Source organism: Lolium perenne, chromosome 7, assembly GCF_019359855.2.
Source record: "Lolium perenne isolate Kyuss_39 chromosome 7, Kyuss_2.0, whole genome shotgun sequence".
Taxonomy (NCBI): domain Eukaryota; kingdom Viridiplantae; phylum Streptophyta; class Magnoliopsida; order Poales; family Poaceae; genus Lolium; species Lolium perenne.
The window spans coordinates 124021460-124034556 of record NC_067250.2 but is presented as its reverse complement, the minus strand read 5'-3'; the positions used below and the strand labels follow the sequence as shown (position 1 = coordinate 124034556).

Below are 13097 nucleotides of genomic sequence, written 5' to 3'. Positions count from 1 at the left end.
TTTACAGCACGCTACATCCACGTTTTGCGCGCAAGGCCATATTCACCTCCAATAGAAGCTCTAAATTTTGAACCTATAAAAATAGGTAGTTGTTTCTGCGTGCGCGCTCTTTTCGGCGCGGTAGATATAGTGCACGAGATAGCGCTTTTACTTCAAGCTCTATTTTACAGCGCCGAATGCAGCACCTGTTAGAGCATTAATTTGCATCCACGCGCTAAACTAGTCACTTTTTTGGATACAGCGTCGTTTAGAGCGCCTCTAATCTAGTCACTTTTTTGGATACAACGTCGTTTAGAACGCCTGTTGAAGATGCTCTTAGCTCCTCCCAAAGATGGGACATGGGGAAAAGGGGATTCACACTGTCGGTGGAGATCAGGCTAACGAGAAAGTAATACCCAATCTGCGGAACTTTTTGAGCTACTTTACGCTAAATCAGCGGCTCCTTACAATTAGCGAAGACCAAAGTTAAGTTTACACCTTCATTTCCTCATCATTGGCATACTACTCCATGACTCCATTACATCTTTCAGGATCAAGAACCCCACCCCCACAAACCCTAGCAAGGCTCTTTCATTAAGAGAAAGGTAAACCAGACAAGACTCGGTGATGCACTGATGTATACCTTCATATAATCATGATCACAAGATTAAAGGTCCAGTGAAGTCTTTGCCAAGACCTATATTAATGACGCTAATGATGCAAGCGAAACTAAATTAGTTGACAAAATATTCTGCTATGTTTGCACCAAAATATCAGGGGAGTCGCTCTTTCAGGCTGCATCTTCTAGTGATGCAGTGACCAGACTGGTATAAGGGCAGCTCAACGCTAAAGCTACAAAGAAATGGAGATCCAGGTCATTCTACTAGAGATATCCCCAGAGCAACCAGCATTCCCATTGTCAGGAAAACCAACTGAGTCATTGAGTTGCTCAGTGTAGTTTTCTGGTCATGCATCTGTGGTAGGACTCCGGCAACAGCAATGTAAATAAAACCTCCAGCAGTAAAACCCTGCAGAAGTATGATGGCAGGTATCAGCAACACAGAAAATACATGATATACTTTTATCAAATAATGATGTAATATGAATGGACATTAATTTGGTTGTCTTGGGGTGTCTCCAAAAGAAGTAAAGAAAGAATATATTTATTTCTATCAAGTAATATGGATGAGAAACTAATTGGTTTCTGTTGAGTAGAAACTGGACCATTAACTTTTGATAGAATAAAGATACCTCAATCAAAGAAGAATGTCCCGGATCCTTTCCCAAAGACAGTGCCTGCACATGTCGCAGAGAATTAGGCATTCGACCCTGAATGATAATACTTCCATTTCAGGAGAGGATAGAAGAACTCACTAGTGCTGTTCCAGCAAGAGCAGCCAACGCAGAGAGAAAATTGAAAAATAGGGCTTTAGATACAGTGAATCCCGAGCGAACCAAGATTCCAAAATCCCCAACCTTGACAAAAAGATGAGAAGTTCACCATCAGAAAAAATATGACCACACTTTCATGATTCAATGAAGCTGTTCTACTCATGAAACAAATGTTAACTGAAACGAAGTATCCTACTCCTACACTTAAACAAAAACAAACATCACTGAAGGTAATTTAACTAAGGGTGATGTATGCAAATGCCACTAGTCTCTCCTGGAATTCCGATTATGCCATTGCTTTACTGTTATTTATGAAAATGCTTCTTCTGTTAGTTTTTTCTTTCGTTTTTTTGCCATGGAGAAGCATTACGGTGAGGTCAAAGTCATTTGGCTGAGCTGAGAAGAGATGAAAAGTCTTAAATGCCCTTGGCTATGTTGGAGAGATAGGATAAGTCTACCACAAATTCTAATTACTGACCTGAGCTTGCACTTGATGTATGTGCAGGCAACACCCCATTTCTAGATACTCCAATCCCTGGATTCTGATAGGTAGGCGCTCAAATGGAGAGCACATTTCTAATTACTGAAATGAGTGTACACTAGGAGCAACTTACGACAGGGCAGCGAATGATCACGACCTCTCAACTCGACTCATCCCACCTCGACTGCCGGTGCAGCCCCGGCGAATTCGAGGATAGGTCCAAGCTCAGGCAACACCTCACGCATCCCTTAGTGAGTCATGCGCGCTGATTTGTACGAGGGAGACAGGAAGTGCAAGACACGGCCGGACGCGGCCTGTGATGGTTGTGGCGATGCAGGGGCGGTGTTCATGTCACAGGCTTGGACCTCCAGACGCCCGTGGAGCTTCCCATGAGCGTGCACTGCGAGTTCTGTCTTGGTGTAGGAAGACGCCCGTGGAGCTTCCCATGAGCGTGCACTGCGAGTTCTGTCTTGGTGTAGGAAGCTGGGGTGCGGCCGGGTCGCACTCCTTCTCGCCGCTCCACCGACTCGCCGATTTCATAAACTGCGACGTGATTTATGCTAATTGTCATATACCCAGCCATTAGACTACCAGCATGGCTGCTGGCCTGCTGCATTGACCCAATCACAAATCCCAACGTGCAGATGAATTTGATGGCCGAACTAGCTGTGTCACACTATCATGAATTCAGGTATACTCCACGAGGCCTCAAGTGGCAAGCCCCGATGAGTTAACTGATCCCCGCCGCCATGGCATTGCCATCAGCCACTGACCGCAACCTCAAGTGTCTGACTCCAGCAGTCGGGATGCCAAGCGCCCGCGACTGGGAAGCAGCAGATTATTTGTCAAGGTACATATCTGTTCTGATCCGGTAGTGCCTAATAATGCATTAGCTTTTTACAAATATACGTCAGTTAGCAATTGTCAGTGGTTGACAACACTAGTAAATTCTTGATTTCACGTCACGTACATGTAGAATGATGAGACAATCTTAATGAAAGTATAACCATGTGATTTATTACTCGCTGCATTAGTATTTTGGTGGCTTGGTAATTTTTGAACAAACCTCTTCATTTATTTATTGCTGACAGAATATTTTTTACTAGAATAGTAATCATGTTAATCAACTTAATTCCTTGCCAGTTTACGTAATTTATTTATATACAGGTCAGATTGATACTCCTGCATCAAGGTACTAGACACAATGCTATGACAAGTTTGGAGGATAAAAAGTCCTGTGTTATTGTTAAAAAAAGTCACGATACTATATCAAGGTACTAGACTCGGTGTCAACAAACAGAACTTGTGCAGCGTACACTGCAACGAACCCTCCTTCTCCAAGACAGCCAAGGGTATTTGAGACTTCTCATCTCTTCTTATCTTAGTCAGGCCGGTCAAAGGGCATTGACCTCACAGTAATGCCTCTCAATAACAAAAAAAAAAACTAAAACTAACGGATCAATGGCATTTTCTTAAATAACAATAAAGCAATGGCACAGCAAGAATTCCAGAGACTAATGACATTGAAAAAATACGATTAACTAAGCTTCTGGTCCAATTAACCAAGAAACACTCAGCATTTCCCGTTTATGCAAGATATCAAACTTCAAGCATGATAGGTCAAACATCAATTTTAGCAGCTTTTCCTTCATATACCTTGACCTGTATTTCCGCTCACGCAGAACTTGCTGAGCTAATAGCGGACTAGCATACAATGGAGTTAATGTATTATTTAGAGTGCAGTTTCCATGTGACAATGCAAAAAAAAACACTGAAATAATCAGTAATCATAGTTGGTCACAGAGATAGACTTGGTGGTGAACTGGATTCTTATCTTCTGGACCTTGATGCACTTGGATATAGTCTCGGAATATCGCAAGACCGTAAAACATAACTGTACCATGCAATAAGATTTACGCCACAAGCATGGGAACGGAGGGAGTAGAACCAATGCCTAATTATACACACTTGAACTGATACTGCGTAATATTGCAAAGAAGTAACACTCGGAATACTAGGATGCAACAGGAGACTAATACTGTAACTGAGATTTGAAACTGCAGTTAACTTGTGGAGGAAGCGAACCTCTTGAGGAAGTTCATGAGCAAGAAGAAATAAAGTTCTAGACCACCCTCCAACAGAACCATGTAGCAGAAAAGCACTTCCAAGAGCCATCCCATCAGTGAAGTTATGCTGCATTATTCATATATTTATTGTATGAACTTCCATTAAATCTAACCTAGCAAAAAGTAAAAAATCTAATATACAACTATTGTGAAATAAAAACATAAAGATGGCTGTGATACAAGAGAGTATTCAGAAGACTTACAACACCATCTGAGAAAAGATTAAGGTAGCCAAACACCAGATTTGAGTTGGAAACAGTGGAATCCTCACTTGGTAATGGTTTGCTGGGGGCAGAATCAGTTCCAGAACTGACAGGCTCTTTGTTAGCAGCACTGGAACTAGAAGAGATCCTCTGTTCATCAGAAAAAGACATTAAGTCAATAAGCTGACCGTGTGATCCTAAAATGCCAGTCCCAAATGATACAAGAGGCTTCACCAAACAGCCGAGATTAAAGATTAGTTACAGTAGAATGCCTCTAAAATTCCAATTTTATGCCACCCTCCTAGACTTCCCTTATGCTATTAACACACCCTAAATCTGAGGTATATTCTAAAACATGCTGCCCTAAGCCCCTGATGGGAATTTCCGTCGGAAACAAGAAATGATGCGCATATTGGTTCCACATTTCCATGTAGTGTCAAAAGTGGAAATGCAGTAGAAGAACTGTGTATACTACTATTGATCTAGCTACACAAAAGCAAAAAACTAAATGTGGTCTGAATGCTGCCTAACAGCATTATAGATCATATTTACTATCACATATTAGCATGCATCTGTACAATGTACCTTGTTGCAGGAAAATCAATAACATTGAGAGTTTTAAGTACAAAGCTTGCAAAAGCAAACCAAGCAATGAGAAACGAAAAGGCTTTCTACTCCAGCACAAAAAAGTTAATAGTCAAATGTCTACATATCTAGAAACTCATGCGCTTCCTAATAACAAGAAAATCACTCGTTATACACTGTTGCAGGAAAAATACGACGGCCTGCTTCTAGTGAAGCATATTATAGGAAAGCATGGTGCACTAAGTTTCAAATTTAATGAAGTCCATGATAGTGTTTGACTGCTAAGTATTTATAGCACCAGACAACAAAACAACGGGATAATATGGGCAAATCACGCTTCTATTTAAATCTGAGCAGAACAGCTTCCCCTTAACTATTCGGCAAGGGTGGAAAATAAAGAGATTCCCCTTGCGTTTTTAATTTCATTGCACGTTTTGCTATGTTTTTTTTTCCTTTTCTATGTTTTCGCAGTCAGTTTGTTTGGATTGTTGCCACAATTGTTGCTCACCAGTCTTTCATAGTGTCACAATCCCCCATTCACAAATACTCCGTACATAATTTTCCATGCTTGTACAGACAAGTTGCCAATCACAAAAGTACTGTTCTCTTACTATTTGTGGGGTTTAGGTAAGCTTTATTTTCAGCAACTAACAAGTGCAAAGGCATTGTTTTCCAACCATGGCATTTTTTTGTTCACAAAGTAAATGAAATGAACCACATAATAAACAATAAAGAGGCTTTTGTACAACAGGCTGGTGGCATGCCCTACATTTGATATATGACGTATACTTGTGCCCAAATCAAAATGTCATGAATTTTCTTGAAAAAAAAATACTGGATGTGCATCATGCATTCATGCTGTAACATGCACACATGCGAAATTTGGTACAGAAATATGACTGTTTCCAGCACAAAAAGAACAAACTGATGCAGCTTGCTTACATAGCATGGTATTGCGGGTCTACTAATTTGCAAATTTCTTCCATGGATTTTACAATGCACATTTGGAATATAGGGTCCGCAGCGCCTCGCTCAGGTATATAAGATACAGAATGCTCATGCAATAATAAAATAATTGAAGGCGTAGGAGAACATAATGGATAGCTTCATAATTTTGTATCAATAGAATCAGATATACCTTACGTATCGTAGCATTTGACTCTTTATGATCTGCATCATCTATTTTGTCAATTGCACCATCATGCAAAGTTTGTTTGTCTGCTTGATCTGTATCTTTAACCTCATCATCGCTTTTCTTGTGATCCAACTTCGCCTTATCACTGGTGTCTTCTCGTTTATGATGGTGATGATGATGCCCATGGCCCAAGCTATGAACCCCATTTTGAGCATTGTCTTCAACATACCTCACAATCTTCTCGACAATAAAGAACAATACAATACCAACTGCATGAAATGATTATAGTTTCAATGAATATTGCATGCAGAGGAAAAAATTAGCAGTTACTGGGTTATAATATGGCTTATCTTTTGTTCAATTCGTGTACATATGTTGACCAACATGCAACATGAATGAATACCCTATAGAACAATAGCATTCCAGCTAACATAATTCCGTCTTTGAGAAATAATAAACAATATTTGTCCACCTTTTGGCATGTTATAATTGCGAAGGCTTTTCTCTTTATGGGTAAAAACCAGCTTTCACAATTGTAAAGACTGTTTCATATAGGTGTGTAGGGTAGACTCACATAAAATAGACATGCCGACAGAAAGGTCTTCCAGAGAGTGTGCATGTGACTCATCATGAGCATGAGCGTGATCCTCGTGGTCATGTGAATGAGAATGCCCTCCACCTGCGTAGCCATAGAAAAATAACACATGCAACAAATAAGGGTGCAGCTAAGGCAGATTGGTATCACGGATTAACAGAGCCAGCAGAAGGTGCAAAAAAATGCAGAACTTAGAACATGTTTGGAAGACACTGGAAATCCCTGGAAATTTCACAGAAGAAAATATGATTCAAGCAGGAACCTAGGAAATTACAGGGCCATAACAGCATCATTGCTATGACTACATATTTCTCCAAGTTGAAAATCATCATGAGGAACAAACCATTGCATGAAGTGTGCTGAAGTTCAAATATTCAATACTAAAGTACCACACCTCTTAACAATTAGTTAAAAGGGCAAGCAATATGGTTTAATGGAATATTTTGAGCATCAACTAGATATCCCAAAATTGCAGTCCGCTAACAGAGTATTTGTCACTGAACAATTGAAGGAACTAGCACCCGAACGCTCAGGAATCTTGCTTGTTAGTTGGGTTTTCTTCTAGTTTTTTTTTCTTGTTTCTTCCGGTTTTCACTGAACAGTGCATATATTTTTCACGTTTTCTACAAACGAACTTAATCAAACAAAAACGCTCCTAAATTTTACAAAGTTAGATAAACAGCATATAGAAGAAAGATTTGGGATTGTGCACACTATGTCGAAGGCAACATTCTGCTGAGGGCCAGCTACCGGCTGCATTAACACACGGTGCATTCGACGCACCACACAGATCCAATAGAAAAACTGATGCCGCAATATTTACTGAAACATATCAAAATAGGGTCTAGTTTTGAAGATCTCGGCACCTATGAAGCACCGATACGGCAATACGGATATGGGGACACGGTATATAGCAATTTCTAGTACTCCCTCCGATTCATATTACTTGATGCTAGTATAGATGTATCTAGACACATTTTAGTTGCAGATACATCTACTTTAACATCAAATAATATGGATCGGAGGGAGTAATAGCAATACGGCGAGTATACATATAAAAATTAATAAAATGCCATGTGATTTAGACAAAGAATAATTGAATGCTATGAAAAATCTGTCACATTTGTTGTCTCCATGTCTGTTTTAAGTCCGAATGATCATCTCATCAATTTCCTCAATCATTATACTGCCCCATTCATGCTTGCAAAATACATCAATGGCTGCATCGCCTAGCACCAGCAGCAAGCAACACCACACAGGACAGCCTGGCAGCAAGCAAGCAAGCACGCACACCCAGAAGCAAGCAAGACCTGCAGCAACTGCCACGGTGCGCTCAGTCGCTCCTGATCCGCTCTGATGGTCAATCGACCGAATAGATAGAGAGCGCACTGATTATTAGGGTTAGTAGTGAGCTTAGGCTGGGCTTCCCATGTCTCAGCCGTGTCGACAACGTCCCCAGCGCCATACGGGCATATTTAAAAAAAAAAAATTAGGAATAGTCGATACTCCTGTGATACGCGTATTGCCCAAGTATCGGCATTTTTTTCCTTTCTTTTTAAATCGGAAAACACGATACTGCTGGGATACACGTATCGCCCGATTATCGGGAGTATCGGCGAAGTATTGTACGCGGACACGGCGAAGTTTGAAGTATCGGTGCTTCGCAGCTCGGCACAAATAGAATGGCAAAATGGTTTGGAATTTGGATGTTCAGTTAAAAAACTTTTCCATTATATATTTTCACCAAAAAACACCAATTCTGCCTCTATGAAAAATAGAGCTATGAAGACATGAACAACTTATAAGAACAATAACATACAGTGCGTCAATGGATATACCAAAAGCATGAGGCAGTTGATGAAAAAATGAATCTCCAAGCATTGCTCCTGCCTGCAGGAATATCAGAACTCATCATAAATAACAATCCTACAGCAATCCAGTATGGAACCTAAAAAACAGAATAAAGTAAAACATGTACTGGCTACAGGAAACAAGGAAATCTAATAATTGTGACGCATATCTCATCTCAGATTCTTTGTTAGATAACTTCCGCTACAATTTTTTGTACTTCCTCCGTCCATAAAAGGATGTGTTAGATTTGTCTAAAATACATTCAAGTTTAGACAAATCTAAGACATCATTTTATGGGCAGAGGTAGTATAATGATATGATTCCTGTACAGTTGATCATGTTCCCACCCAATAATTTACAAATCATAGCCACCTATAAAGCTACAGCACATAATAAGGATGCATATGCATGATCTTTCTGAACACATATATAATTTCCATTTAAATAGCTAAAAAAAATGGTATCACATTGCATTGCCCATTGTATCCATTCACTTATATATGAGCTGATAGGCAAAACATATCAGCAAAAGGTGTTAAAAAAATAACACACGTGTAACTTGCTTGTTCACGACAAAGTGCCTCATATGCAATTTAACACAAGCTAAGTTTTGAAAAACTTAACCAAGAGCAGTTTATGCATGCGAACAGCTCCAATTCTTCACGCCACCAAACAAATTCATAGCATGTACAACAAATTTCCTGTTTGCACTTGCACCTGGTAAGACCGTAAGTGACTTGACCGGATTTGCAGAAATGTTTTTCGAATAATCATGAGAATCCCCAAGAAAATACACGACAAAAAAAAAATTGAACTCTGGAGTCAGGATGAGCTCTGAGTTCCCATTTCGCAGAGTTAAAACTTTACAACCACTTAGTTCTAAACGAGGACCTAAGAATCTGAACTAAATAACTCAACGCGTTGCTAAAAAACGAAAAGCCAATCCATATAAGTCCAGATGGAATTTAATTGTTGGCAAACAAGCAAGCCTGACACATAACGCAAATCACTTTGTTGTAAAGCAATTTCAAGCTACATCACTCATCCGAGATGACAGTACTTTTTTTCAGAACAATCAGAGATAGCAGTAGAACTCGGAATGTAGACTAAATGAGTACTCCAGTTCTAGTGCCATACTAGCCAAACAACAAATTCAGAGTCAAGTAAGGTGGGTGTGCATATCAATTTGCTCCTAGACTGATGTTTTTCCTAAGAAAAGCTTCTAATAACTGCATAGTTGTGTGCGCCTACCCCGAATATCGCAAGCGCGTCCACCATGGCCTTGGAGGGTTTCCCCTGAACTGCGAAATTCCAGATGAAGCAAAAAAGTCAGAACGTGAGCAGATATTCAGAACAAAAAAGTGGCTGCAATGGGTGAAGCGGGGAACTCACAGAAGATGACTGGGAGGAGGACGAGGCAGACGAGCGACGCGAGGCTGACCAGCAGCGAGCACCCCATCGCTTTTAGCCAGAGACCTGCCAAACCCCCGAAATTCTCAGCCGTGCCGGGGCGCCCACATTTCGCGCAAGATATACGGGATAGAAGGGGTGGAAATCCTGACCCATGGGCGATGTCTCGGGCTGGAAGACGTCGCTGTGGCTGTGGTCGTGGTGGTGGTGGTGGTGGTGGTGGTGGTGGTGGTGGCCGAAGCCTTCGAGCTCGAGATCCGCCTCCTCGGCCAGCTCCTCCGGGAGGAGCCGCCGGATCTCGTCTGGCTGATGGTGGTGGTGATCGTGGTGGTGGTGGTGGTGCTCGTGATGGGGATCACCCGCGCCGGCGCCCCCGCAGCTGTGGCCGTGGTCATGGTGATCGTGGGGCTCCTCGACGTGGAAGGGGCAGAAGGCCGAGGAGGGCCCGTCTCCAGCCGCGGCGGCGACGGCGGCGGCCAGGAGCAGCAGGGCGAGGAGGCGGCGGGGCATTGGCGCCACACGGAGGCGGCGGTGTAGACTAGGCGGCGGAGGAGGAGCGGCTGCGGCTGCGGCAGGTGCCCTCGATTGTGATGGCGAGGACGAGCAGGAAGAGCAGGAGGACTATGCCCACTACCGCACCAAAGGTTACCACGTCCATCTACTCCGACGGAATCCCTTTATACACAGTAATTTAATTTAGCCACAAAATTAACACACACAAAAAAAAAACCTGTACGCCGAGCCTGAGTTCAGATCGGGCTTCGGTCGAGGTCGACGGAATCGGAGAAGCTTTGTGTCGGTGTAAAGAAAAGTGTTGTGCGATTTGGGAAGCACTTGGATAAGAACCAGTAATAGGCGAGATTATACGGGAGAGATATCTGATAAGGATAGCAACGAACAGTTGATTTGGAGATGGTGCAGCAGTGGCCGGAGGACGGGGAAGGGAGGAGTGCCGACGTGCCGACATCAGCCGAGACCTCGAGCGGTGCCCAGCTTAGCTGTTTCTTTCCCTTCTTCCAGGGAAAAACGGCAAGCTCACACCCGGCCTGGTCCCGTCCCGTGTCGGCAATTTGCAAAGTGAGTTGTCATGCTGTAACTGACCAAGTGTGAAGGGATTCGAGACGCGCATATAGCGCAGTGGTTGTGCGCGGCAGTGGCCGGCCAGCCCGTCCCAGGTTCGAGTCCCGTTGGTGGCCGAATTTTCTGGGATGTCTCACCGGGGCTCTGGGTCCCAAATAAAACCCCCTCCACACATATGTGCCACAACTACTAGCTCCTAGGGACACTCAAATTATGTGTGCTGTGTGTATAGTTCTAGAGTCTAACTTGTGCACTAGTGGTGTGCGTGTGTGTGTGGTGTGAGTGTGGTGTTGAGTTAGTGCATAAGTTCAGATACTACAGCTGTAACACAGATCGAGGGGTCTCAAAAAAAAAAAAAAAAAAAAAAAGTGTGAAGGGATTCAGTTAACTGTTTTTTTTTTTGCACAAGAGAAGGGCCCAGTGAATATCTCATTCCAAACGTGGCAGGTAAAAGTTACAAAGAGGACCTTGTACATCTCTTGTCCAGAGAAACCAAATATTTGAAGAAAGGCCCTCTAGATTTACAGAAAGCACCCTAGAACTAAAGAAGAAAACGCGATCAGGTCCCACAGGTGCCGCCGCCACCAATCGCCGGCGTCCTCAAGGCGTCACCGCCGAGGATCCGGAGCAGCGCTCGACAGCTCCATTTCCGACGAGAAGACGATGCCACCGGCCACCTTCGAGATCACCGGGGACGAACCACTTGATGAAGAGAAGGCGCCGAGCTCCAGCAGCCTCGTCGATGAAGGCCTCCGCAGTGGAGGTAGAAGTATCGCCGCCATGCCGGCAGAAGATCGCATGAGCCAAGTTGACTCGCGCGTGGATGAGCTCGAAAAAGTAGCACCTCGCAGGCAGGAGCATGCGCCGTCCAGAGATCACCGCTCCACCTCCATCTCTATCAGCACCTCCATGGCGAGACATCGAAGGAGATAGGGGACAGATGAACTCCATCCGGCCACATACCCAAACTAACCTGGATCTCATCGGAGAAGCGAGCCACCAGCATCTGACCAACTCCCCCTCGCCTCCAAGGCCGGCCAGGAGAAGGACGTCATGCCAGCTCACCAAGAAATCGCCGTTCTCCTCCTCGCCGCCACGGCCGGCCGGGAGAACAGCTTCTTCATGGCCTCGAAGCAACCTGCAGAGATCCGCCGCCACCTTATTGGACAAGGTGGTTCTGCTCCTCCTCCCGCCCTTCTCCGACCACCGGAGACCAAGCAGAAGCAGCAGCAGCCCTACGAAGCCATGGATCTGGCGGAGATCCAGGCCGCCACCATCACTACGGGGCATACGCCCAAAACGCGGCATAACGCCGAAGAACACAAAGAAACCTAGCAGATCTACTCCTAGACTACTCCGGCGCCCATCCAAGACCTACTCCGACCGGCTATTCCGGCGGAGCGGCGCTCGGCGGCCCGGTCAACACTGAGGAACCCTCAAGGCTACTGTAGCTGGACGAGAGCTGTGGAGGGGGGGTGAGTCCGCTGTTGCCCAGTTAACTGTTAAAAAATGAGACCAGCAGGGGAAGGACCCTACGGCATTTTATTAAGAAGAAACAACTGGGCGCAACACCTGCGGAGCTGCAGCTCGAACGCGGGTCGCGGGCAGCGCGTGCAGCATCGCCACACGCTGCTAGCCATCTGGTCGACGCCCAGATCCCCAGATTCAGTTAACTGTTCATGTGCCAGAAGCATTCTCAGCCGTCGACCGAGCACCCAACGGCTATCAAAGCTCAGAACCATCAATCTTGTATTAGGGTTTATTCCCAGCCGTCATTGTTCGTGGTTCGGCCTTGCTACCCTTTGTTAATACGCTGATTCATCTTGATTTCGAGTAACATAGAGGGAGTGAGCATGATATATGCCTAAATTGGTGTCCATAGACACTTAATTAGCTTGAGGCATGTCAATTCGGTACCACGAGCCGTGAGGTTCTTGGCAGCAATCTTGATCTGGCACGGAATGCATCTAGATTCTATTAAAAAATCCACCACTTTTTACTCTTGATTTTAGCGGCGGTGTTGCTCTAGGAGGCGGCTCGGCGGTGGCACTTGCTAACGTACAACCCCTCCTTCCCACCTTGATCAGTGTAATTCCAGTGGCATGGATGCATGCATTGGCAGCGGTGGGGATGAGTTCACACCCACCTTCTCTCATGGGGTAGCGATCAGAATGATAAATTAGCAAGGAAGTATTAAGCCAAGCGCAATCTATCATGTACTCGCAAGTAAAGGGGGGGTACCCTTTCGAGGAGTAGAGAT

General features: G+C 44.1%; 1 protein-coding gene across 1 annotated transcript; it reads right to left on the bottom strand.

Annotated features, from left to right (window-relative positions):
- Positions 1-604: 604 nt before the first annotated feature.
- On the bottom strand, positions 605-10739 carry LOC127318514 (IAA-alanine resistance protein 1). The gene is made up of 11 exons (XM_051348994.2): positions 9910-10739; positions 9740-9823; positions 9599-9648; positions 8335-8386; positions 6476-6580; positions 5905-6170; positions 4182-4331; positions 3938-4045; positions 1354-1455; positions 1231-1275; positions 605-1007 (listed from the first exon to the last, which is right to left on the bottom strand). Exons 1-11 carry the CDS (start codon positions 10265-10267, stop codon positions 855-857), a joined length of 1473 nt encoding a protein of 490 aa, XP_051204954.1. The 5' UTR covers positions 10268-10739; the 3' UTR covers positions 605-854.
- Positions 10740-13097: the final 2358 nt, after the last annotated feature.

What these genes read in the sequence shown, in the direction of transcription:
- LOC127318514 (XM_051348994.2), bottom strand. Translation starts at nt 10,267, where the DNA reads ATGCCCCGCCGCCTCCTCGCCCTGCTGCTCCTGGCCGCCGCCGTCGCC. An exon ending in TCAACTGCCTCATGCTTTTG is followed by an intron (nt 6,581 to 8,334) that starts GTATATCCATTG and finishes ATGGCTACGCAG; the next exon opens with GTGGAGGGCATTCTCATTCA. An exon ending in CAAATGCTACGATACGTAAG is followed by an intron (nt 4,332 to 5,904) that starts GTATATCTGATT and finishes TCTGATGAACAG; the next exon opens with AGGATCTCTTCTAGTTCCAG.